At 44.8% G+C, this 26,373-nt stretch overlaps 1 protein-coding gene across 4 annotated transcripts in view; it reads left to right on the forward strand.

Moving 5' to 3' along the window:
* Dgkd (diacylglycerol kinase delta) overlaps positions 1 to 26,373 on the forward strand; it is an 89,210-nt gene that overhangs the window by 38,814 nt on the left and 24,023 nt on the right. For 3 of the 4 annotated variants that reach the window (XM_021157517.3, XM_021157525.3, XM_085839236.1), the window contains exons 4-9: positions 20,962 to 21,066; positions 21,351 to 21,483; positions 22,227 to 22,333; positions 22,671 to 22,796; positions 23,742 to 23,844; positions 24,405 to 24,567. In XM_021157517.3, the coding sequence (XP_021013176.1) occupies positions 20,962 to 21,066; positions 21,351 to 21,483; positions 22,227 to 22,333; positions 22,671 to 22,796; positions 23,742 to 23,844; positions 24,405 to 24,567 (737 nt within the window). Of the gene's footprint in view, positions 1 to 9,933; positions 10,169 to 20,961; positions 21,067 to 21,350; positions 21,484 to 22,226; positions 22,334 to 22,670; positions 22,797 to 23,741; positions 23,845 to 24,404; positions 24,568 to 26,373 lie in introns of those variants that run through there. The other variant, XM_021157542.3, reaches the window with a different exon arrangement.

Consider the following 26,373-nt stretch of genomic DNA (forward strand, 5'->3'; position numbering starts at 1 on the left):
AAGTTTTCCTTCTCAGCTTGTTTAAATCTGTCATATTTCCTGGGCAAAATCCCTAGCCAATCACTTTGGCTTGGAGAAAGGAAAACTGTCCATACTTGGCAGATTTCCCCTTAGGAAAGACTTCCTGGTTCCTGTGACTGTTGGCCTGGGCCTGAGATGGGCAGAGCTGTGTTTGAGGGTCCTTGGAGTAATTTTATGGGCTAAGTGTTGTTTCCCTACAGTCAGGAGCCACTGCCTCTCCACTGGGAGCGGGCCCTTTTTGTGCTTAGCTAGGGATTCATTGGGAACCTGACCATGGCCCCACAGGCCATCTCTCAGCAGAGATTTCAGGCATTTCTCAGGTACCTGGAGCTTTACACTGTGCGTTTGCTGTTCCAAGGAAATAAAGAGATCACACCACTGTACTCTAAAATACTAGGCACTCTGAGACAAACAGGATTTTTTTCTGCATAATTTTCTAAGAAATGCTACCAGGTAAGCCTGAGGTCCTCTTGTCACAGGATGGGTCCACAGTTAAGGCTGGCCTTGGTCAGTGGCAGGAGCCTATGAGAGAATTCATTCTGTGCTTTCCAAATCCAGAAGCAGGAAGAGGGCCTGGTCTTGTGCCAGGTTGGTGGCCATGTGTTTACCAAGTGTGTGGCTTTGTTGAAGCAATGCCTATGCCTGGGATACAACTGGTCCACAAGCCAGGCTTAGGCCAGTTTTCATAGTCACTTGAGGCAGAGAAGACACTGAGTCTCCCTGGCAGCCAGGTGGGTTGGAATATAGTCTGGGTGTGAGGTCTTGCTGCTTGCCTGAGCTGTGTGGTTAGATTATCAGGAGAATTGCCATGGGCAAAATCTAAGCTGTTTATGGATTATTGTGTGTGAATGAACATGTGTGTGTTTACTGTTAATATTCACTTGCCTTTCTTTACAAATGGCAGAGAAAACAAAAGCAGATAGTAGAATGACTGCCATTTGACTCTAGTCAAAACTAATAGGTTTTTTTTTTGTTTTTTGAGACAGGGTTTCTCTGTGTAGCCTTGGCTGTCCTGGAACTCACTCTGTAGACCAGGCTGGCCTCGAACTCAGAAATCCGCCTGCCTCTGCCTCCCGAGTGTTGGGATTAAAGGCGTGCGCCACCATGCCCGGCTAAAACTAATAGTTTTATGAAGGGGTTTTTGACAGATGGAAAAGCCTTGGATCTGATTGAATCTTTCGTAGAGTGCCTATGAAATTAATAAATAGTTGTTTTACTGAGCGCTCTTTGATAAATGTGCCTATTGTGTGACAGAGTATCTCTGACCTTAGAAATATGGTATCATTTTTTAGGGAATTATGTGGAAAAAAATCCTACCTGTTCGTCCCCGAGTGCCTAGTGTTTTAGAGTACTGTGGTGTGGTCTCTTTATTTTCTTGAAACAGCTTGTTACTGTCATTGTTGTTTACTGACTCAGTGTGTGTTATCTCCCATCTGAAGAAAAGGCAATGCGCTGTGTGAATCTCCATGTTCACACAGGACTGCAGAAGTTGTGGGCGCTACCTCTCAGAGAGATGTAAGGGTGCCCTCCATACAGCCTGCTGAAAAAAGTGCTTTGTTCAGGGCTGCACCCAGGGCTAGGTCCAGTCCACCCCCGCCCTGCTGGACTTCGCTTCACAGAAGTTGGCACAGCCTTTTCTATGGGCTCATTGTTCATGGCTGCAAAGATTATTACGGGAGGATCAGGACAGTCCGACATTCAGAAGATAATTAGGAGTGGGGGTTGCTCTGCACTTTCTTTGACTTCTTCATCCAAATAAAAAAGCTGAAGTGACATGACCTTGGAGATGGGGCCTTGGTATCTGCCCTGCACTCAGCTCTGCAGGCCTGTTTTTCAGGTGTAAGACATGGGTACAACCCGCTGCCAGCCTTGTGCTGCCTTCTGAGGAGTGAACTTCATTCAGGGCTTGCTCTATTCAGGAAAAATCTAATCACACCGAGTCTACATTGCTTGTTTGTAGTACCCATAGTCTGCACACTGATTTGTCCAGGGCGATGCCAATTCATACAACTGGCTGTAGATGCCCTAACACAATTACTTATTTTTAGATCCCACTTTGATTTGCATAAATTCCTAGCTTGGATGATACCCTCTATGGTCATGCTGGTCATCAGGAAGGTTCATAATACTCTTTAATTGGTGCTCTAGTATGCTAGCACATGCTGAGAGTAAAACATTTTTATACCTTAATAGATGCAGAAATGCATCTCTCACTGAAGTATTTAAAGTATGAATTTTCTTGTATACCTACGCAGAGACACACATATTGAAACTTGTCATAGTCAAGAGAATAAATATTACTATCACTTCCAAAGTAAGTTTTCTGTCTTTTAAAAATTCCTAAGTTGGGCATGGTGGCACTTGCCTTTAGTCCCAGCACTCAGGAGGCAGAGGCAGGTGAATTTCTGAGTTTGAGGTTTGCCTGTTATATAAATCTAGTTTTAGGGTAGCCATGGCTACACAGAGAAACCCTGTCTCAGAAAATAAAAATAAACAATAAACAAATAAAATAAAAATGAACATTATTTAGGGCCCGAAGAGCTGGCTCAGCTGTTAAAAGCACTGACTGCTCTTACAGAGGGCTCAAGTTTGGGTCCCAGGGCATCGATGCCTTCTGGACTCAAGGGACACTCACTCACCTGCACAACCTTCTACCTAGTCAGACAGACATGCAAGTGATAGAAATAAAAATTAAAATAAAACATAGTCTGCTGCTGTTTTCTGGAGAGGTTTTTATTATCTTATGCTCTTTCCAGTGGTAGATCCAAGGTTCTTCTGTTATGCATGTGGCCAGCAGTTGGATGGAAGCAGGATCTCACTCATGTAGGCAGCTCCTTTCCTAACTCATGGAACTAACTTCTAGCAACATGTATGGTTCTTAACGGTATCTTATCAGTGAAATATATGCTTGAATCGTTTGTTTTGTGTAGGATTATTTTCTTGATATATTCTGGATGTCTTTTCTCTGGTAGCTGTCTTGTAACTGTTCTCCACAGTCTGTCATCTAACTTTTCCTAATGGCATCTTTAGAATATTTCTTTTGTGAAATTGGATTTGTGAACCTTTTCCTAATTTCTGTCTAAGACATTTTTTTCACCCTAGAAGTTTTGTAGCCTTTGATTATACACATTTAGATCTGTACATAATTGATTTTGTGTTTGGCACAAGATACAGAGTTGATGTTTTCTACATGAATGTTGGCTTTTTCCTTCAGCATTTATTGGAGAAACATTCATTTAGTTACCTGTTTCCTCGGTCAAAAGTCCAGTGGCCTTATATTGATGAGTGCATTTTCAGTGGGTGTATGCAAGTGTGCACTTTGAGATCAGATCTCACTGCTGCAAAAGCTTGCCTCAAACTCACTGTGTAGCTCAGACTAGCTTTGCATCCATAGTGGTCTTCTGTGTTAGCCTTCCTAGTTGGGGTTAGTGGGATGACCACACCCAGCCCTCTACAGTCTAATTCTGCTTCTCTGATTTGTATATCTGTCTATATCCTAGTCTCATGCTTTGTTATTTGTTTTCTATTTTCTGTGTTATGAGTGTTTTGCCTGTGTATATGTCAGTGCAACCATGCATGCATAGTGTCTGTGAGAGCCAGAAGAGGCCTTTAGATCCTTTGGGACTGGACTTACGAGTGGTTATAAGCCACAGTATCAGTGCTGGGAATTGAACTTGGGTCTTCTGGAAGAGGTAAAAAAAAAATGCTCTTAACACCAACAGATCTATTCAGCTCCAGAAGATTAACTATTTTTTTCTCGTTCTCTCTTTCTTCCTCTATTTTCCTTTTTTTTTTTTCTGAGACAAGGTCTCACTATGTAGCCTTGGCTTGGCTTTGTAAATCAAGCTGACCTTGATCTCATAGAAATCTGCCTGCTTCTGCCTTCCAAGTGTTGGAGTTAAGAGCATATGCCACCATACCCAGCAAGCTTGATATTCTAATAGACTGTTCTAGTCCTAGGACATGACACTCCTATTTTGTTAAAGAACTTTACATCTGTCTACGTGAAGTACATTGACTTTTATCCTCCTATTTCTTCTCTTCCATTGTCTTTCTCTTTTTGTTGTCTGTCTATATATCTTTGTCAAATTTTTGTGCTTAGGTTTAGCTGACTTCATAACATTTTTAAAAACGGAGAGTCAATGGTTACCTGCTGTTTTCTGATAAACTTTGTATAAGTTCATGCCATTTCCTTCTCAAATGTTTACTAGAATTTACTAGTGAAACATGAAGTGTGGGGTTTTTCTTTTGAGCAAAGATTTTTGGTAATACTTCTTAATATTCTCTTTTTTCTTTTCCTGATTGAACCCAGGGTATGGTCTGTGTTAGGTGAGTGTTCTACCACTCAGATTTCTAATCTTAACCTTTTGATATTTCTAATAATGAATTCAAGTTTTAGAAATGATCATCATTTATTCAGACGTAACTTATTTATGTCTACACTGGATTGTCTGTGTCCTCTTCCTCTTCACTTCAGCTTTGTCTGTTGGAAGGAGAAATGTGAACCTTATGAGAGGTGTTCTTGGATGTATTATTTCTTTCCAGGTCATGCTCAGAACAAAGTTAGGTTAACGGGCTCATTCTTTTCCTAGTTCTATCCAGTGTCATTTCTGGGAAGCTGCTGTGTTTTCAGTGATGTGGGATAGTGTTGTGGCCATGGGTAACAAATGGAGATGGCTCTTCAGTCACTCTGGCTTCCTGCAAGCCAGACCCACTGTGGCTACTCATGACCTGATAGACAGGGTCTCTGAGGCAGGGTTTGTCCATGGGGAAAGATGTTTTGAATTTTCTTTTCAGGTCTTTTAAAATCTTAAATCTTGTAGTTAGAATGTCATTGTCGTCGTAGTCGTTGTCGTCTCCTCCTCCTCCCCCCTCCCTCCTTCCTCTTCCAATTCCTCTTCCTACTTCTCATTTTCATCTTCCTCTTCTTCCTCTTCCTCCTTCTTCATCTTACTCTTCCTCCTCCTCCTTTTTTTTTTAACCTTTTGACACACCAAGAAGAATAAGGAAGCAATTGTAAGTTTGGTTAGAAGGAAAAGGTAAACCAGCCCCACGATACCTGAACGACACGAGGGAGGGATGGCTGTAGAAAAGGGAGCATCATCCCTTGGTACTTCTTGTATGTGGTGACTTTCCTGCCTTGGGATATGGTCTAAACTGGCCATTTCTGGATATTTGACAAGTGACAGCCCCTGGACCAAGTATGAGAGAATTTACAGAGTACAGGTAGCTTGATTGATAGGACTTTTTCTTTTAGGACACTGCACACAGCTTTCTGGATGCAGACACTTGGCATCTGTAAGAGGCTTACTCATGTACCCCTGTATATCTTAAGGGAGCCTGAGGTGTTCATATGTTTGCAGCCATGATCTTGGGTCTAGGATTAGGGTTTTCATGGTCAGGATTACGACTTGGAAGGACAGGTGTAATTCTCAGTTCCTTTTCTGGTCTGGATTTAAAGGACAGCTGTGTTAGAGTCCCAAGTTCATGTGCCATTACATCTGTCACAGGGTTTATTGGCAGGCATTCAGTCCCTACAGGAGGAGCCCCACAAACACAACGTGTCCTAGACAAGGACCATCTTCGCCCTCTGCCTTGAATAACCATTGTGTATGTATGTGTGTGAAAGGAGGTAAGCACAGATGGACTTGCAGCAATGGCACTGGCTGTGTGATTCTGTGAGCTTAGTTCAGATGGGTCTCTTTAGTCCTATAGCCTGGCTCTACAGTGACAAAGTTTGAGACTGTCACGGTGTGCATGTTCAAAGGAATGTAGTCATACATTCCTTAAAAACATTTTGGGGAGAGATAGTGACCACTCTTCCATCTGGGCATGATGGATTGGCTGGGAGGGTTGGGGCAGTTTTGTTACACAGTGACTGAGTACCCGTGTGCTTTTCTAGACTGTCCTGGGGCTGAGTGTCATTCTGGCCTCCCTGCCTGAGGGGAGGTAATGGGCCAGATAGAGCATTTCTTTGAACTCCGCCCCTGTTGTCCTAGCTGTTTCCCAGCAGCAGAATCAGGGAGCATCTTACACAAGTGAGCACCTTACTCCATGGAGATCATGGTCAATTTCTCAGACAAACACAGGAAAGTAGGAGGACATGGCAAGTCTCAGCTCCAAAAATGTTTTAAGTTTGCATTTGAAACAGGTGAGGTTTGTTGTGGAGGTTAGGCTGAAGTATAGATGGCATTTTTAAACATCTGTAAGATTGCGTAGTAAGTGTGCATGCACGCACAGTTAGATGTGACCTGGGAGCAGGAATGGTTTAGTTCTGAGTTTACCTTGTGTGCACTCTACAAGGAGCACTCGGGGGTCCATCTGGGAGCAGACTGGAGACTCCACTCTAATTAATTCTAATTTCCAATTAACCTTTATAGTCCTAAACTGTCTACTGCCAGGAAATTTTATAATGGTAGCAGCCATTTCTTTTTTTCTAGAAAGAACCAGATAGTTTTATCTTTGTGGGCTATGGAAGCCCTGTGACAACTCAATTGTTCATAAACAGTATGTAAATGAGCAGTTGTGACTGTGTTCCAATAAAACTTTATTCAGCAAGCAGATACCAGCTTGTAGGTTGAGCCATCTCTCTATTCCATTTTTAAAAATATTTTAATTTTTAAGAATTTTATGCAATGTATTTAGATCTTGTTTCACCCCTCCTTCAGTCAGTTTCTCCCAGATCTACCTCCACTTCTTTAATTCACTCAACTTTCTGTCCTTTTAGGAAAAAACAAAAACAAACAAAAAAAAATCATGTAGTCTAATTTGTGTTGCCCAAATACTCTTGGGTCTGGGCCTCCCCTGAAGTGTGGTTATTCTACCAGAAGCCACACTCTTTTTAAAAACAAACAAACAGATTTTTCCTCCTCCAGCAGCTATTAAATGGTAATAGCTCTTCCACTAGGAATGGGACTTCGTTACTCCTGCCCTCGCTCCCCAGTGCTGGGATTAGTCTGGTTTGAGGTTGCACAGGCATTGCGAATGCTGTGACAGCTGCTGTGAGTTCATATGTGCAGCTTCCCTGTTGTGTTTGCAAAGCACTGTTTACTTGTAGTCATTGCCACCTCTGGCTCTGCAAATCTTTCTGTCCCATTTTCTGTGAGCCTTGTGGGGAGGAGTGTGGTATAGATTTCCCATCTAGGGCTGAGCACTTCATACTCTAATTCTCTGCATGTTGGCCAGTTGTGTGTCCCTGTGTTAATTCTCGTCTACTGCAAGAAGAAACTTCTCTGATGAGGATTCAGAGATGCACTAATCTATAGGTATAACAATAAGCCATTAGGAATCATTATAATATTATGTCCAGTTAATAAAATGATAGAAGTAGGTTCTTTCCTAGGACCTGCAACTTGTCTAGTCATAAAGTTTTGGTTCTGATAACTGTGCTAGATATGGATTCCATCTCATGGAGTGGGTCTTAAATCCATTCAGAAAGTGGTTACTTGTGTAGCATTCATGCCATTCATTATTGTACCAGTGGGCACACGCTGCCAAGACAGTTGTGGATCACAGGGGTCATGTTGATAAGGCTGAGGATTACTCGTCTTGTCTGGTAGTGAGCATGACACCTTTCCACACTGTGAAATCTAGCCCCTAGGAATGAACCTTTTCAAGGTTAGTATCCACCTGATTTTCTCTGTGCTTTTATGACTCAAGTGATGATATTTTCAGTAATAGGGTCTTACCAGCAAATTCTGGAGGGCAACCAAGAACAATGGGAATGGAATGTTTGAGTGACCCGACAACTCAAAAGAGGTTTTTTGTTTGTTTTTTGTTTTTTCAGCTTTACTGTATTGTTAAATCAGGCTCCCTGATATTCCTCTTTGTTTTTATTTTTGTTTTTTGTTTTTTCGAGACAGGGTTTCTCTGTATAGTCCTGGAACTCACTTTGTAGACCAGGCTGGCCTCGAACTCAGAAATCCGCCTGCCTCTGCCTCCTGAGTGCTGGGACTAAAGGCGTGCGCCACTACCACCTGTCTTATTCCTCCCTGTTTTGAGTGTCAATACTGAGGAAGAGAATTAATTTATTCTTGATAAATAAAGATGACTCTGTTTCCTTGTTTTCTGTGATGATGAAAATGGTGTCTTAACTAAGATTATATTTGGGATATTAGCTGAAAACTCAAGAACTTATGCTTTAAAAAGGTAGAGATTTCTTTTTCTTCCATAGGAAGGATTGGTATCAGCAGGCTGGTGAGACCAGGGTGTACCATGCTCCAGTAGCAGCCCAGTGGAGGATGGAAACTCAGCTTCCGGCCGGTTTTTTTTACTTTACTTTTTATTATTTTTTATTTTTAAACCCTGTCCCCACTGTTCTTAGGATGAGGGCTTCCCTCTCAAGGTCACTTTTGAAAGCAAAATACTTGCTGCAGGGGCCAGCCAGGGGCCAATGGGTGCCTCTGAGTTTCCTGTGAGAATGCTGCTGGAGGCTACTGGTGATGTCAGCCTAACTGTTGTTCTGCTGCCCCAGCTGTGCAGTGTTATTATCTGGGTCTCATCAGCTGGGGAGAGAGCTAGGTCTGCACTAGGAGAGGTGGTCTCAGGTGCAAGTTTCTTTTTATTTGGGTGCCTGCCTGAGTGCCTTTGTGTGCTTGTGTGTTTTGTTCACAAAATACGGCTCATGCATGCCATAGCATGTGTGTGGAGATCAGAGGACAACTTGAAGGAGTCAGTTTCCTGCTACTGTCATGTGGTTCTTGGGGACTGAACTTAAGTCAAACTGCTGCCATCTCATTGGCCCTCAGGATGATTTTCTAGGGAAATTTATTTTAAATACTGTGATGGTAGTCTCCAGCTTTGTTTTGTTTTGTTTTGTTTTTTTTGTTTGTTTGTTTTTCGAGACAAGGTTTCTCTGTATAGTCCTGGCTGTCCTGGAACTCACTTTGTAGACCAGGCTGGCCTCGAACTCAGAAATCCACCTGCCTCTGCCTCCCCAGTGCTGGGATTAAAGGCGTGTGCCACCACTTCGTCTTTTTGATAACCTGTTGGGTTGTTCCATGTCTGGGCGTCCTGAACTGGAAAGGTAGAGTGGTCAGATGGCTATGCTGTGGTGGCACTGCCAGCTGTGCTGCAATCCTTCCTTGCTTCCAGTATATATTCTGATCATAGTTTCTTCTTCTCTAACTCTTCCCAGGTCCTTCCTACCTCTCTACCCACCCAACTCCACCCCCTCCCACTATAGAAAGCAAATAGGCAAACAGCAACAAAAATCAAAACCAAACCCCAAACAAATCAGAATTAAAAAAGAAAAAAACCCAATAGAAACACGCACACAACCCATTAAAACACAGGACCAGAAGCCATAATATACAAGCAAAAGATCAGTAAGACAAATACCCACACAAAGCAATGTGAGACAAAAATGAAATATTGGGTTCATTTTTGTTGGTCAGCTACTACTGGGCATGGGCCTGCCCTTAAGTGTGGTTAATATACCCACAATTAGACTATTGGAGAAAACTAACATTTCTTTATAAGCAGGTGTCAATTGCAGATAGCTTCTTCTTAACTAGGGATGAAAGTCTTTCTTGCTTCCAGTTCTCTTGGGGGCCCAGAGAAGCCTGTGGCAGCTGTTCTGTCAGGACTCCCTGTCTTGGCCATGGACTGGGAAGTGGTAGAGCTGTAGGACCTATCCTGAGCGCCTTCTATCCAGCTGCGGGGCAAGTGGTTGTGGTGCTGTCTGCTTCCGTGTTTCAGGCTCTGCACATATCCAGCTGCTGTGAATAGTCTGTCTGGGGTGCTTCCAGTAGGGAACAGTGCATGGGTACCCAGGGGGCAGAGCTGCATCAGAACAGCAGGATATGAGTAACAGGAAGTGACAGGAATTGCCTAGGGCGCCGGACCTTTTCTGGTCTACCTTCCTGAGCCAGGAGCTATATTTAGCAGAGCATTTCCCAATCCTGTCCTGTGCTGACACTGTTTGCCACCTCCCTAGTCAGTGGCTGGGTGGCACAGTCCTAATGTGCTACTCTGTGCCCCTGGTCTACCTGTGTGTGTGACCCACAGGTTGTTCTTCACCACTGTAAAACTTCTTCCTGCTTGTGCCGGTTCTCTTGGATGCTGAAGCACTTGAGGCAGCTGGGAAGTGGAGAACAGCAGGTCAGAGACAGAGTCCATGAGAGACTGTTAGGGTCTTGGGTAAGAGGTAAGGCTCTCAATGGAGTACTGAGAGGGACTGCTTCTGAGAAGTGGAAGGCTGGTGTCTTTAAAACTTGTGCCCTCATTCACATGCCAGGAACATTCTTCTGCCCTTACCTGCCCAGGAGAAATGCTGCAGGTTTCTCTGATTTATTCCAAATGTTCCAGGCTGTGGCAAGGGCATGATTTCCCTGTGGTTCCAGAGCAGCTGCTGCAGAGTGTGGACAGCTCTATCCTGCCTTGTTCTCATCTACTTGGAGCTAGAGTTTTTACCCTAAGGCATCTGTTCACACCCTCAGCTACATGGGACATGTGTACACAGAAAGTCTTTAGTTTGTGGTGGTGGTGGTGGTGGTGGCCATCTTTAGAATTCTCTGATTGCATGTTTGGGGTAAGGTGTTCTGTTGGTGTCTTCTGAAGGCTTCCTATGGAGAGGGTTAGGTAGCCCCACCCCCACCCCCCCAGCTGTACTTTTGCGACCTCAGCAACTCAGAGAATTCAGGCAGCTACACAATAGAATGGCATCCGAGAGGCTTTCTGAAAATAGTTGTCTGCTGTGGCCACAGGAGATCCCTCCCATTTCATCAGCTAAAGCAGTCTACTGGTGTAGTTGCCAGCTGGCCTCTTACATTTTATGTTCCTAAGTTTTGAGTATGAACTGTGGTTATGTTGTTATGTCTGTGGTACATCTCTGTTTCCATGCTGAAACATAAAAGGCCTTGAAAACTCGCTATGCTTCCCAGACTAAGACATGTGGGTATCATTGAAGGAAGCTCTTGGGATAGTCTTCCCCTTCCTAGTCTCATTTCTGGTCTGCCAGTGATCTGAACTTGGTGTTTTTCATGCTCTGCTTGCTGTTCTGCTATCTCTACTTGCATATGTAGGTAGAGCACTAGGTAGTGCTGCCTAGCTGGTTCAAGGATTGAATCAGCAGTATTCTACTTGTATAGCTCCGTTTTTCCAAGATTGATTACGGTGGATGCATTGACCTGTAAAGAGCTTGGGTAATGACCACAGAGCTGGTTTTCATAGCTTCTGTATTGCTCCAGGATATATGGAGCTCCAACACACTGACAGAGTAGGTTTCCCTAGATTTTACTACTATGAACTACAGTGCCATGGACGTGCTTATCTTTATGTTCCTGGCACAAAGGTAGAAGTCTCTAGCATGTGTTTCTCAGGATAGAATTAGCAGGTCTGCGTATCTTCAGCTAGACCGAACACTGTCACATTGCTCACCAAAACTGTGATGCACGTGCTACCTAGCAATAGGATCTGCTCCTAGACATGTACGAATACCATGTACATTAATATAGGTATAGATGGCATGGACTGTTCCTGAGCTGCCAACTTGTAGAATGTGTTGCCACTGTGAATACTGTAGGTATTTGTCACATGATGGTGAATATTTGTTTATCTGGCCAGTAAAAATAACAGGTAGCAAGGGCTCTTCAACAGCTCCATTTGTACAAAGTGTACTGATGTAAGTAGCATGTGGTGCATGGCTGTCACACAGCACGGTCAGTGGTGCTGATAAGTAGTCTCATTCAAAGTGAACCACACTGATGGCAAGATGATGACTTCTTGGATATGAGCAGACATTGGTTACAACTGAAGTGGACCTACTGATCTCTCTCTCTCTCTCTCTCTCTCTCTCTCTCTCTCTCTCTCTCTCTCTCTCTCCCTCAACTCTGAGCCTCCTTCATCCATGGTGTCCTGGTCTCAGCATGGCAGCTGGCCTTACCTACTGCCCAAGGAGGCCTGTTGACTTTTTCTTTTACCCTTTATCTGATTTGTCAGCAGTTTCTTGTGGTCATCAGAGCACATTCAGGTCCATACTCTGCTCTCAGTGGTTGCTGTTAGCTTGCTGAGCTTCCCCAAAGGCTTTTCTTAACTGCTGCTCTGTCAGTTTTTAGTAGAGTAAGCAGAGATAAGAGTCTTTGGGAGGAGGCTGAAGTAGAAGTTACTATTTTTTGGCCCCTGCATGGCCAGACCCCTCTGTCCTGCCTTGTTCATTTCACCTGTTGGATCTTATCATACCTTCCTTGTCTTTGCTCTTGAGTCCCCTGGAAACCCCTCCCTGTTCCCCCCCCCCCTCCAGACCTCCCTTTTCCATCACCAGCTACTACATTGTATTCTGTGAGACTCACTTTTGTATTCCAGTGTTTGTCTGCTATAGGGGTCTTACTTGTTTGTTCAGTTGAAAAATATTGCCTGGGTTTATTTCTGAGGAGAAAAGGACATAGAGCCCCAGATGAGGGATTAATGTGAGAGAGGAGGTGGAATCTAGAGTTGATTTTTGACTTGAGAGGCTGGGTAGTTGGTGGTGATCACTGGCCTCCGAGGGCAACTGGCAAGAAGACATCAAAGCAAATGGCACCTGGCCATTGGTCTGCTGACTCATGTTGCTCTCTGTATTCTCATTGAAGTGGGTGCTGGGCCGACAACTCTCCAGGGAGGACTCTACCACCTGCCTTCGTTCATGAATTTCTCATCCCCACTTATTCCCAGAGTTTTCTTGGTAGCACTGTGCTGGTACAGGCCAAGTGCCTGGCCATTCGTTACAGCCAACAGTAGATGGAACATCTGAGCCAGAGGGCATGGTTTCATAGTCTGCTGTGCAGACTAAGAGGCTTACTGAGTGCTCGCTCACCTTGGTGCACAGTACAGGAAGTACTGGGGCCACCTTTCCTTGAGGATATGTGCTGAAGGTGAGACTTGTCTTCTTGACAAGGTGGGAGGCTTATCACGATAACGGTGCACTTTTAACTTTTGATGAGACAGACGGCTCAAGAAATGTGGCCTGCCAGGTGGTGGTTCATGCCTTTAGCTCAGCACTTGGGAAGCAGAGGCAGGTGGATCTCTTGTGAGTTTGAGCCAGCCTCTATACAAAGAACCCTGTCTCAAAAAACAAACAAACAAACAAAGCAACAACAAAAAACTCTTAAAAAAAACCAAACAACAAAAGAAAGATATAAGGTCATTTTTGTGTTTTTATGTCAAAGCTAATTGCTGTTGATCATGGCTTATCGTAAATAACCTTTTCATTTTAAGAGCCTTCATACTCTTGCCTTAGTAGAGAGCTCTGTATAGCTGTAGAACATGTCCTGTAGGGATGCCACCATTGAATCCGTCTATTCCCAGAGATTGCTTTCTTTCTCCGGTTCTTTCCTGCTCCCCTTTGTTTCTGCTCAAGACTTCTACAACTCCTGTGGCTACTAGTGTGTTTGCTCTGTCTGTGCCCTCTTCACTTGGGGAATGTTGTGCATATAGAGTCATACAGCACATAGCCCTTGGGGTTGGTTTTTCCCAGTCAGTATTGTTTCCTAGAGGTTAACTCAGGTTGTGTGTATCACTTGCTGTTCCTCTTTATGGCTGAGTACATTCCATGGAATGGGTGTGCCGCAGTGTTTGTAGTTTATGGAGGAGAGCTTCAGAGTTGCGCTCCATGATTATGAGTAAGGCTGCTGTGCCCATCACCGGCATCCCATGGCTTGTCCATCCTTCCATAACAAATGCTGTAGAGTGATTGCTGGGTTTTATGGAGGTTGCATATTTAGTTACATACATTTGTTTATATGGGGAAAGGTGCCATATGACATGGCATAGTTATGGATGTTAGAGGACAATTTGGAGCACTCAGTTATGTGCACTGTGTGGTCACTGGATTGAACTTGGTGTTGTAGGATTGATGGCGAGCACCTTTACATGTTGAGCCATATCACCAGCCTGCATGTCTAGTTTTTAAAGACTCCCCTGTGTTCATATTCTAACTTACTGTGTAATCCAGTTACTCCATCTTGTGTCCAGCTTTTGGAGGTGTTGCTGTGTGTGTGTGTGTGTGTGTAGAAATGTGTTTGTGTAGAGGTAGGAGGTCATCCTTGGGTGCCATTCCTTGGTTTTTGAAACAGGATGGTCTCTCACTTGGACCTGGGGTTCGGCTTTTTGTCTTCCCAGTTTGGGGCTGCAAATGTGCCACTATTCCTAGGTTTTTATGTGGATTCTGGCTAGGACTCAGGTCCTCATGCTTGAGCAGCTTTTCTAACTAAGCCATCTCTCTACCTCCCCCCCCTCCCTTGTTTGTTTGTATTGTAGCCTTGTCCATGTATGCAGAGCTCTCTCATCCTACCTCTGTGCACCTCCCCTGACTGATGAGTTGAATGGATAGGGTGGGTGTTATTCCTGGATACAAGGAAGGCAGCTTTTCACCCTCCTTGGCTTCCTCTGGATACCAGTTAGTAGCTGGATGGCTGGACGGCAGGCCTGTACTAGAGTACCCTGAGTTTGGCGGGAGTGGAAAGCCTCTTGCATGCTCTGCTCTGGTGGGGTTGTCTGTCTTCTCTGGGCCTTGGAGAGACTTTAGAGGTGGTGGGGCTTTCTCCTCCATGAGTGGTGGTGTTAGGTCCTTTCTCATTCTTCTGCTCTCATTCCAGGACACCCGGATATTGAGAACTGAGGAGAGTCCACTGTGGTCATCCTGTGTTCCCAAGGTCTATCAGCCTTTGCTCTCTATCACTGATATCTTCATTGACCAGGGTTTTCACCTGTTGTTGTTGGTGGTAGTGGTGTTGGTGGTGGAGTAAGGAAAGCCCTATTAGAGTCAGCTGGGTTTGTCTTCATGAAATCTGAAGACCATGCATCTCAGCTTCCAGGCTGCATACTTGCCCTGTCCACCCTGTGCTTTGCCCTATAACCGTGTCTTGGCCTTTGGACATTCTGAGTGCAGGGCCTCGCCTTAATGCTGAGAGGGCTGTTTCCTGACATGGTTTTGGCGTGCGGTTCAGTTTGATGGTTCATTCATTACCTTCTAGATCTTGCTTCTTTACCTTCTCTTTTGAACTCTTCAAAAATGTGATCAGGGTGGGAGGGGCAGAGCCAGTTGATGACTTAATGAGGTGTGTATTGATCTTCAGGCCATTCACCTGCCAGAGGGAATGAGATAAGCTACCCAGAGTTCTCACTGAGCCCAGAACCAGAAGAGCTTGAGATGAATTCTGGTTCTCTTCTTGTCCATTGCCTGCTGCTCTGGGACTAGGTTCTTTGCAGTCTCCCTTTCTACCAGACAAGAAGCAGCTGTGGGCCAAGGGCCACCGTGGATCTGGCCTGCCTGGTGCCTACCCCTCAGCTGCCTCATTTGCTGTAGGACTTGGAGCAGCCCCATCTGGCTGCATTGGGTCTCCTCAGGGTCTCTCCTGAGAACGAGGAATTCTTTATGGCATAAAGAAGGCTCACTGGGCAAATACTGTAAGTAAAACACCTTGTGGATTGCCTAAGGTTGTAAGTGTCCATCTCTGTTAGCCAGTGTTGTTATCTGGCACCTCCACTGTCCATCAGCCACAGTGGGTGTGAACAACAGTATACTTTTAGTTCTGTCTTTCAGAAATGTCCTCTGTGTCTCTAGTGTATCTCCTCTGCTTTGCTCAGGGCCTTGGACCTGTTAGACAAGCACTCCATCTTTGAGCCACATCCCCAGCTCTTGTAGCTCATGCTCTTTCACCTCAGCTTCCCATTGATCACTGCCTGGGCTTCAGTCATCTCCTGAGCTAATTCTTCCCAGCACCGTGGCAGGCTTTCTGACTATCTGAGTATCTTGAGCCCATGTGGAGCACTGGGTGCGACCTGTTTAGTGTTATCTATAATGCCTTTTATTTCCTGGTGAGGAATATTCTGCTTATGTTCCTGTTGGCAGGGCTGTAGCTGCTGGAAGTTGGGAAATTATGCACTTGTCTGAAGAGATAGAAGCAAAACAAAAGTTCATATTTAATCAAACAGAGGTTTTTAAAAAAATTTTTTGAGACAGGCTCTTATTATGCAGACTAGGCTTGCCTGCAACTCCTTGCTTCTGCAGGTATTAAAGAACTAGAATTAAAGGCTTGTGCCATCATGTCTAAGTCAAATAGAATTCTCTTCTGTAGTTCCTTGTATGGAGGCATAGTGTATAGTGTAAGTTTAAGGCTGTTTCTTAAGTGGGTGCTCCAAGTTGGTAATAAATGATACAGAAATTGTAGGAAGCAGATGTGAAGTATTTCCAAGCTGTGATGATACTGCTTTTTCCTCTGCACCACATGGTTGCTGTACTTGCTTTTATTGTATGTTTTGGGAGCTGTGCTGCAGAGGTTCTGTCTTTTTAGTGTGAGTGTGGTGTCTACTATATAAACACATTATAATTACTGTAGCCAGTCTTTTTCCATCTTTGGAACTGTCAGCACACAAGTGATTTCTTATCTTCCATCTTTATGAGTGTTTCTTTGAATAACTTTATATATGCAGTGTGTGGTTTCTTATGGCAGTTGGAAGGTAGAGTACATTTATAGAAGTGCTTCTGCTGAGATAAAAGTCTAAATTTTAAAGCTCACTAGATTTTACCATATGTTCCCCATAAAAGTTGTGGTTTCTTATACTCTGCCTTAAGAGTCTCATTGTCTGTTATCAGACAATGAACTCTATGAGTCTGGTAAGTTAACAAGTACCTGGGTGGAGGGGGGCGCTGTCAATGGCTCAGAGGGTGAGGAACTGACTAACACAGCTTGTACTCTGACCTCCACATGTGTGTTGTGACATAAACCCCTCCCCACACATAATAAATAGATGCAAGTAAAATAAACCTTTGAGTCTATACTTTCAATTTGCATTTCTCTTGGGAGTATACCAAGCAAATATTTCTGTAGGGTTAAGATCTGTTTCTAACCTTGAATTAATACAATTCCAGTGGCCTTTCCTGTTCATTTTTGGGTATCTATCTGTCTCCTGCTGTCTCTTCTGCATGTGGGTTTCTTCCTTCCTTCCTTCCTTCCTTCCTTCCTTCCTTCCTTCCTTCCTTCCTTTCTTCCTTCCTTCCTTCCTTTCTCTCTCTCTCTCTCTCTCTCTCTCTCTCTCTCCTTTCTTCCTTCCTTCCTCTCTTTCTTTCTCTCTTTCGTTCTCTTATATGAGTCGTAGCACATATGTGGTGGTCAGTTCTGTCCCCTAGGACGTAGGCTCCTGGGGTCAGACTCAGGCTGCCCTGCGTTCCCTGCTCAGCCATCTCTTCAGTCCGTGCGGATGGACTTTTCTAATTAGGATTTCTGAGAGTCTAGGCGGATGCCTCTTTTGTTTTTCTTGTCTTCTGCTCATTCTCTCCCCCTCCCCTTTTGGTGGGGGATAAGACACTCACGATGTAGTTCTGGCCAGCATGGTACTGGCTGGACCAGGCTGATCTCCGGTCTCTGCCACAAGGTGCTGAACTTAAAAGTGTGGCATACCATGTTTGGCTAGATGGTTACTTTTATGTTTTTGAGAATTCCAACCTCTGTATAGTTTCTCTTGAAATGCAATGTTGGCAGGTGGTGTGGCTGCCCTGGAGAGTCTTTCCAGGGAGATGAGGACCATGGGGCTGAGGTAAGTACATATTTGGGAGTATCAGTCATGAAAGTGAATTGAGGGATAGGTACAGACAGGGCAGACTCTGTTATTTGTGGGCATTTCAGAAATATGGAAGGTAGTAGGGCCTGATTGGAAAGGAACAGGAGGCTAATTTTATTTGCTAGGACTTGCTGTGATGATCTCATTCCATTGGCTGGACTGTTTATGGTAGAACCATTCAAGAATGCAGTGTCCACATGGACTGTCTCTTGGTCGTATCACATGGGAGTCCTGGGACAGTGACAGGTGCTGCTGACATACACCCTGACAGAGCTAAGATGTGATGGTGCCATCAGTACCTGTTTTCAGATGGGGAAATGGAAACAGGAGTTGGAAAAGTACCTGCTACAAGTTATGGAGCTTTGGATCCAGGGGCCAAAAATATGGTATTGGTCCAAGGCAGGTTGTATCTCTGCACTGCTCTCTGGGGTTTGATCACCCCCTTTCCATAAAAGACATAGACTTCCCACATTCAACCAATGAAGCTAGGAGGGGTTCAAATTAGTGTCTGTTTTGAACTTCCTCACTATAGAATAGGCATAGGGTTAAAAGAAAGAAATCCAAACTCAGGTTCCTCTACATCTGCTAGCTTAGCCTTTGCTATGCTGTTCAGGCTAAGGAAATGGCGCCATTGATCATTTGACTAATTGACTGATTGGCTTTAAGCATAACAGTTTTTTAAAGTTATTTTTTCAGAATGTGCAGGGCTAGATTAGGGGAGGGGCAAAGATCTGTTTTCCAGTGTGTGCTGGAATAATGCAGCAGTTCCTCTCATAGTTGTGGAAGTGGTAGTCATAGCATCAGTATAGAAGGGGATATGTAAACTCCTCATAGTTCACCTCTATGAGTGTCCTGGTACCCCGCTATCTCTGAGCTATGCAGTATCAAGTACATGTTCTTTCTTTGACTGTGTTTCTTATGCTGATGAAAATGTTCACATTTTGAGGCCGTGCTAGAGGAAGTCATTAAGGAGAGTTTGCAAACTCTGCAGAAGAGCAAGAATAATGAGCAGGGTTTCAGTTCCCACCACTATCTGCAACCAGGTCTAAAACACTGGCTAGCCCCACTTCAGGGCCTCATATGTGGTCTTTGTAAACATCCGAGGTGGTTGTAGGTCTGTCTTTCTCCAATGTGAGTATTCTCTGGGTGGCAGCTTCAGCTTCATGTTCTTAGAAACTCAGCTCTGGAGCAGACTTCCAGCAAGCTAGTGGGGGTGTGTGGGGTGAGAGGGAAGCTTGCAGGTAGGTGCCTGATCTCTGAAGGCAGTGCTCCTTGTCTGTTGTCTCTGTTCATTTTCCTATGCTCTTGGCTTTTCCCAAGCCCCAGATTCATCATTCAAGGGACCTTGGAAACATGCGAGTAAACAAAGTTTTTATTGGAGACCCAGTTCTCTTCATCCTCTCTGTGTGAACCTTAGTTGCTGGAAAGAGCACTACTTCTGTGTGTTTTGAGTTCCAGACAAAATGCACTTGAATGTCATGTTTGTCAATTGGGTCTTCTTAATGTAAGTTTAAATAGATAAGATGGGTACAAATGTAAACGTTAAAACCTTTAATTGTAAAGATCCCCTTGAAAATAGGCACTTTCCTAAACGTATTGGTGGGAATGCGGTGGGGGATGTCCAGCACTTGCAGAAGGGAACTTGGCAACATTTAGCAAGGTTACATGTGAATTTATTGTCTTTCAGGGAAATTCCACTTCTAGGAATTTGGGCCAGAGATATACTGTAAAAATAGTAAAAGATCATTCATTGAGGTACTCCATGAAATAGCAAAGGATTTTACACAGTGCAGAGTTCCCAGTGGTAAACATGACTGGCTGAGAAGCTGATGTCTGTATCATAGACTGCTGTGCTCCTGTGAGGTAGAACTAGGGACTGTGTGCTATCAGGCATGTAGGCTAGGATATACAGTTAGGAGAGAAAGCAGAGGTGGGAAGTGGTAGCTGTAGTATGCTTCTGTTTTTACAGGGAGTATAAATACTTTTTTGTTTGCATGTAGCTTATAAATGGAAGCCAGCCTGCCTCCCTCCCTCCCTCCCTCCCTCCCTTCCTAAAGTAATCAAAATAGAGGGAAAATACACTTAAAAAAAAAAAAAGAACTTCTACTCAAACTTTGTTTTGTATAGATTTGATTTTGGAATCACTTAAACATTTATATTATTACATGTATTCATTTATTTATGTGAGCAGTTGATTCTCTCTTCCCACTGTGCAGGTCCTGGGGAATGAACTCAGGTCATTAGGCTTGGTAGTGAGAGCCTATACCTGCTGAGCCATCTTGCTTGTCCTGTATCATTGTACAGTAAAATTAAGAGGTTATGCCATTTTTTTTTTTATAAACCTTGCCACTTTCCCCCTAAATTGTACCCATTCACCTCCCACCAGTGCTTGAGAACACCTCTTCCACAGCTTCAGCAAGTCTAGATGTTATCTTCTAGAACCTTACCAATCTGAAAAGAAGAAAGAGGCTATTTCTCCCTTCTATGTCCTTGCATTCCTTTATTAGCGCTTTCTGTTCTTCTGTGAATCTGAGTCTTTCTTCCTCAGAAGGCTGCTCATTAGTTTATAAACTCTTCCCACATTCCTTTCCGTTTGTTGGTTAGCACTGGTTGTGTATCATTCCAGCTAAATTGCTTTGCTCCTAACTGTAGAAGCTGTTGTTGCTCTGTTGTCTTAGGTGCAGCACATGCTCATGTTAGTTTAGAGTAACTGGTTCAGACTTGCTATGTCATTTTCATGTTGGCCATTAGCTCTGCATTTCTTTGTTTGCTTCTCTTTTTCTGGTTTCCAGGGCTTGTTTCTTATGTGTGAGCACTGAGTTCTAAGTGTTCACTCAGATTGGTAGCTGGTGGATAGCAAATGGAATGCCATTGACTTTTTGGCTTGAAGTAGCTTTAGCTTCTTGGTTTGCAGAGATACATGATAACTACTTTTATGATCTGTTCAATATGAATACCTGAGTGAAATATTCTCCCTGTGAACATACACTTCTGTCTTAGATAGAGTTTTACTGTTGTGAACAGACACCATGACCAAGATAACTCTTATAAAGGACATTTAATTGGGGCTGGCTTATAGGTTCTGAGGTTCAGTCCATTATCATCATGGCGTGAAGCATGGCAGTATCCAGGCAGGTATGGCACTGGATAAGCTGAGAGTTTTAGATTTTGGCAAACAGGAGAAGACTGTCTCTAGGCAGCTAGGAGGATCTTAAAGTCCACCCCAAAGTGACACACTTTCTCCAACAAGGCTACACCTACTCCAACAAGGCCACACCTAATAGTGCCACTTCCTCTGGCAAGCATATTCAAACCACCACAGCGTATACAGATAGATTTTTTTTGTAGCTGCCAGCATTGCCCTTGTTCATGGGTACATGGACTGTGATGTTCTTCCTCTAGGTCATCACTCCATGTAGGAAGCTCATCTTGTGTGCCGACAACAGGAAAGAAATGGAAGATTGGATTGCAGCACTCAAGACTGTCCAGAACAAAGAGCATTTTGAGGTTAAAAGAGAAGCATATTGTCTATGGGTGCCTGCTGTTGCCTCTCCTGCCTTCATTCTGATCCACCCCCAACTCCACCCTTCACCCCAGAGTATCTTCCCAGTGGACCCCAGCATTTGTCTTGTAAAATTGAGGCCCGTGGCTCTTTCTTTTGATGGACCTGTCAAGGCTGTGGTCCTGTCCTTTGTGAACCTCTCTGGGGTACTTTATGTAATTCTAAGTTGCTACATTAAAGAATTCCAAAGAGAAATATTATCTTTTCCCTCTTTGTGTCATTCTTCCAGCCTACCCAATATAGCATGGACCATTTCTCAGGGATGCACAACTGGTATGCTTGTTCCCATGCACGGCCAACCTATTGCAACGTGTGCCGTGAAGTTTTGTCAGGGGTCACATCCCATGGCCTATCCTGTGAAGGTAAGAAAGCTGCATTTGTTACTCTGGTGAAAGGTGACAGAAGGTTTTACTTGATAAACTGTTTGAAATTCAAAAATAGTCTTAATAAAAGTATAGCTGCCAGAGGGTAGTCAAGGGGGAGTGGTCCCCACCATTCCGTTTTTCTTGATCTTCCCACAGAGGACTCAGACCCTGGGTGTCCTTTACTTACGGAGCTTCTGCAGCATGAGCAGAAAGAACGTAGTACTGAGGAGACAGACTGTGCGGGCCCTTTCTGGTTGTGTGCTGTGGATGCAGGAGAGAACATGCCTCACAGAATACAGGGCCAAGGGAGGATTCTGGTGGCAGAGAAGGGTCACACAGGGACTTCAAGCTCTGACTCAGGGCCAGGACCATCTCCTGCTTATTTTGCATAGATTGTTTTATATTTATTTTAAATGGATAAAAAAAAATCCAAAAGAAGAGTATTTTGTAATACGGAGTTAGATGAATTTCTGATTTCAGTTTTATAGTTTTCTGAGTCTTCTTGTCTGCTGGATAGAGGTGAGGTGCAGTGACAGTGGCCAGCATAGTCTGCCGAGCCTCAGTTGCTCATCCCATTCTCCTCTACCGGCTCTCCCCGTGCTCTTCAGTATGGGTGGCAGCACCAAGTGACTGGCCTCAAGAGCTCGTTCCACCCTAACCTCACTAAGCAGCCACTTGCCCTACAGGGAGGCTCCTGTTGAGGATGAAGCTTGAAGGATTGTGTATTCCTTTTCCCACAGTGTGTAAGTTTAAGGCTCACAAACGGTGTGCTGTGCGTGCAACCAGTAACTGCAAGTGGACCACATTGGCCTCAATCGGGAAGGATATCATTGAGGACGAGGATGGGGTATGTCCAGAGGGATTCTGCTTGTGACCTGCAGAGCACCCCCTATTTCCTGTCCCCCCTTCATTTAAGATATCATACTAGGATCTGGAGCTTTGTGTCATTGTATTCTCAACTTTGTCCTAATCCCCTTAAGTCTGGGTGTCTCCTTCCCAGTAGGTGCTGTGGTGTGGGAGGTACCTCATAGGCCCTGTATGTCCCTGCCCACACTGGCCATCAGGGACAATCTTGTGTGGGGAGGAATGTCTTGAAAAGAACACTGCTATCCTGCTGGGGTGCCCAGCTGAACCCTGTATTGGAACTCTGGGATGTCTCTAGCATGTCCCTCTTTGGTCTATAGATTGCCATGCCTCACCAGTGGTTGGAAGGAAACCTGCCTGTGAGTGCCAAGTGTATTGTGTGTGACAAGACTTGTGGCAGCGTGTTGCGCCTGCAGGACTGGCGCTGCCTCTGGTGCAAGGCCATGGTGAGTAGATACAGTCTGTCCTGCCTGTTGATGTGTGGATACACTCTGGGCTTGGGGCTCTCTTCCTCTCCTTCCTGAGTTTACCCTAGAGGTTTTCTAAAAGCTCTGAGGCTTGACTTGGGCCTGGTCAGCCTTATTTTTGACAGTTTTGTTAATTCCTTTCCTTTGACTTTGATCCCATCTTTTACACAAAAAGTACCATATCTGCTCCTTGCAGCGTCTTAGCAGGTTGTGAAGGGGTCTTTTGGGACAGGTTCATGGACTTTTCTGTGAGTGCGAGTAGGAACACTTACGAGGAACCCTGAGAGAAGTTCTGGGACAGTGATCATAGAGATCCTCAAGCAAAGAGGAGGAGCCACGGCACGGCTGTAGCCTTGTGACTACAGAATCAAGTCTCATAGTCCTGCTTGTCTGCCCACACTGGCCATCAGGGAGAAGCTTGTGTGTCTTGAGAGAGCACTTCTGCCCTAGGGTGCCCAGCTGACCATGGGTTGGAACTCTGGGATGCCTTTAGCATGTCCCTGCTTGGTATACAGATTGCTATGCCCCACCAGTGGTTGGAAGGAAACATGGCAATGCGGGTCAGTCACTGATTAGACAGCTGTGGTTCCTGTGGTTGGCACCTTGTTTTGACCCTGTGAGTGACTAGCAAAGAACCTAGTCACAGGAGGGCAGGTTGTCCAGGAGCCCTGAAAGTTAATGGTAGCTAAGATGGAAGCGGAGGGCTGTGGTTCAGTTTCATGTCTGGCTTGTACTGGGTGGAATCCCATCTGATTTCCCGCCTCCTATTTGTAAGGCCAGGCACAGGGTGCTTGGGGATACAGGTTCGCCGGCTCTGATGGTTACTTCCTCTGCTTGGGAGGGATCTCCAGATGCTGTGCCAGGGAGTTTCTGGTGTATGCGAGGAGACTGTGATTCCTGGTGACATGTTGATTTTTATTTCAGGTTCACACATCTTGCAAAGAGTCCTTGGTGATGAAGTGTCCACTTGGCCTGTGCAAGGTGTCTGTCATCCCTCCCACGGCACTCAACAGTATTGACTCTGATGGTGGGTGCTCACATGCCATTCTGCTGTGCTGCCTTCCTTACCAGCTCTGGAGATGGGTGTTATGACAGTTTTGAGACATGATCAACAAGAGGCTAGGCTCAGATATGGCACGGGCAGAGGTCATAGTTGGCATCCTGGGAATTGCCATAGGGCTTGCAGCTTGAACCAGCACTGTTGGAAGGATTGATAGATGTACTGCTGTTGAGTAGAGACCCAGTGTAAAGTGTCCTGGTCTGCCATGAGCTGAAAGACTGTGCCTGTCACCATCTGTGGCAGAGCCTAGCATGTCTGCTTGGACCATGGAGAAACATGTTGGCAAGGATTGGTGAAGGGATCTCTGGGTACATGATTTAGAGGAATGAGCTCTGCCAGGCTGGCAGCAAGAAGAGGGGATAACACAGAGGGAAAGTCTGTGAGGTGAGGCAGGCTCACCTCCTCACACCTAGGTTGTCCTTCACTGGCTCGCTCATGCTGTGAATTCTGTGCCTCTTGTTGCTGCTATCCAGTCTACAACAGCTCAACAGCTTGTAAGGTTCTTTCCTATCCCACCTCATTTCTAGGGTTCTGGAAGGCCACCTGTCCCCCGTCTTGTACAAGCCCCTTGCTGGTCTTTGTCAACTCAAAAAGTGGAGACAATCAAGGTGTGAAGTTTCTCAGAAGATTCAAGCAGCTGCTGAACCCTGCCCAGGTTTTTGACCTCATGAATGGAGGACCACACCTTGGGTAGGGATTATGTGAGACTTTACATTCTAGGAATTTACAATATTTTGTAGATAAGACATACTTGTTTTAAAAGGATCAAAAATAAGAATTTCTTTTTTTAAAGTTCTGGAGAGATGGCTTAGTGCATATGAGCATTGGCTGTTCATGAGAGGACCCAAGTTTGATTTCCAATATGTAAATGACAGCTCACAGTTGTTAGCATTCTGTCTAAGCTCCACCCCACAATTACCTGGCAACAGCCTGACTCACTATAAAAGGAGCTGCTTGTCCCTCCTCACTCTTTGGCTCTTGCTTTCTCTTGTTCCTGTCTTGCTCTTTCTCTGCTTCCCTTCCTACCCCTCTCTCCCTTCCCTCCCCCCTCCATGTGCTTATGGCTGACCGCTCTACTCCTCTACCCTTCTCTCTTTCTCTCTGTCTCTGTCTCTCTCTCTCTCTTCCTTTCTCTGCCTCTACTACCCTCTTGACTCCCCTCCCCATGTCCCAAATAACTCTATTCTATGCTATACCATTGTGTGGTTGGTACCTCAGGGGGAAGGAATGCCTCAGCGTGGGCCCATCAAGGCACCCCTTTCCCCCCCACACTTCATCACACCTCCATAGAACATATTCCCCCCTCTTTTTATCTTTTTATAGACACACCATATTAGTTGTTTATAATTCCAGTCGCAGGGTATTATTCAACACCTTCTTCTTGCCTCTGTAGACACTGTACACGTGGTGCATGAACATACATATAAGCAAAACAGCAGTATACATAAAATAAAAATAAATTTTTATAAAGAAATTTTTAAATAGCAAAGTTCAACTGCCCCTCCCAAAAGTCTACTTATGAAGGACCTGCTCCTAACAGATGGTAGGTGTTTGCGTCCGCCCATTGCAAAAGCACCACACAAGAGTGAGCATGCATGCACAACTCTAGTTGCTGCGTACACCATGTTCACATGTGTCAGCTCCTGTGCTTGGGACATTTCTATGCTGGTGCTTACAGACCTGCCTTGCTCTCTGGACTGCCTGCCTGCTTAGTTCTTAGGAAGCCTTTTTCCAGTGAAACCAAGGGGCCTTTTCCATCTCAGCACAGTGGGATCTTGATGCAGGTGCAGTGAGATGGGAAGCTGCTCACCTGCCAGCCAGGGAGACATGGCCTTCCCCTTTAGTTTTGTACTTTCCACAGGTTTGCAAGAAACATTTGTTCTTGTAAGGTAGGACTCAGAGGGCATGCCAGCATTTGGGGAGATTGAAATGGGAGGTGCTTGCAGCCCCTACTTCCATTGTGAGTTGGGAGGAGCTTAGGAGAGATTCTTTTAGAGCCAGATATTGCTATAGCTTGAGCCTGGACTTCTCTGTGTGCCTAAGCTGTGGGACTCATGGGTGTTGGGCCTTCAGTGTTCTTTTTTTTTTGTTTGTTTCTTCTTTTTGTTTTGTTTTCTGCTCTTTCTCACTTGCTGCACAGCTTGCTGGAAGATAGTCACAAGTGGCTTCCTACAGGCTGTTTGTTCAAAGGCAGCATTCCTGAAATTCTGCAGATATCTGTTTTCTGAATGGCACAGATCCATTCTTTCTGAGGTTAATGAGGAACTAGTCTCAGTCCGACAGGGATATTAAAGCATCATATCTGCTGATTGTACTACACTGAACAGGCGCAGGTAGGGATATTGTTTGAAAACTCCACTGTGCTGTGGCAGGCAAGCTAGACTTTGATGTGAAGAGCTCCCTGATATATAGCTGGAGCTAAGTAGAGGGTGATGTGACAGAGGTCTAGTAGAGATGGCATGGCAGTTGGTGTACTCATTTCCTGTTTCTGGGAAG

Source organism: Mus caroli, unplaced genomic scaffold (genome assembly GCF_978045245.1).
Source record: "Mus caroli unplaced genomic scaffold, Mus_caroli_1 scaffold_1, whole genome shotgun sequence".
NCBI classification, from domain to species: Eukaryota; Metazoa; Chordata; class Mammalia; order Rodentia; family Muridae; genus Mus; species Mus caroli.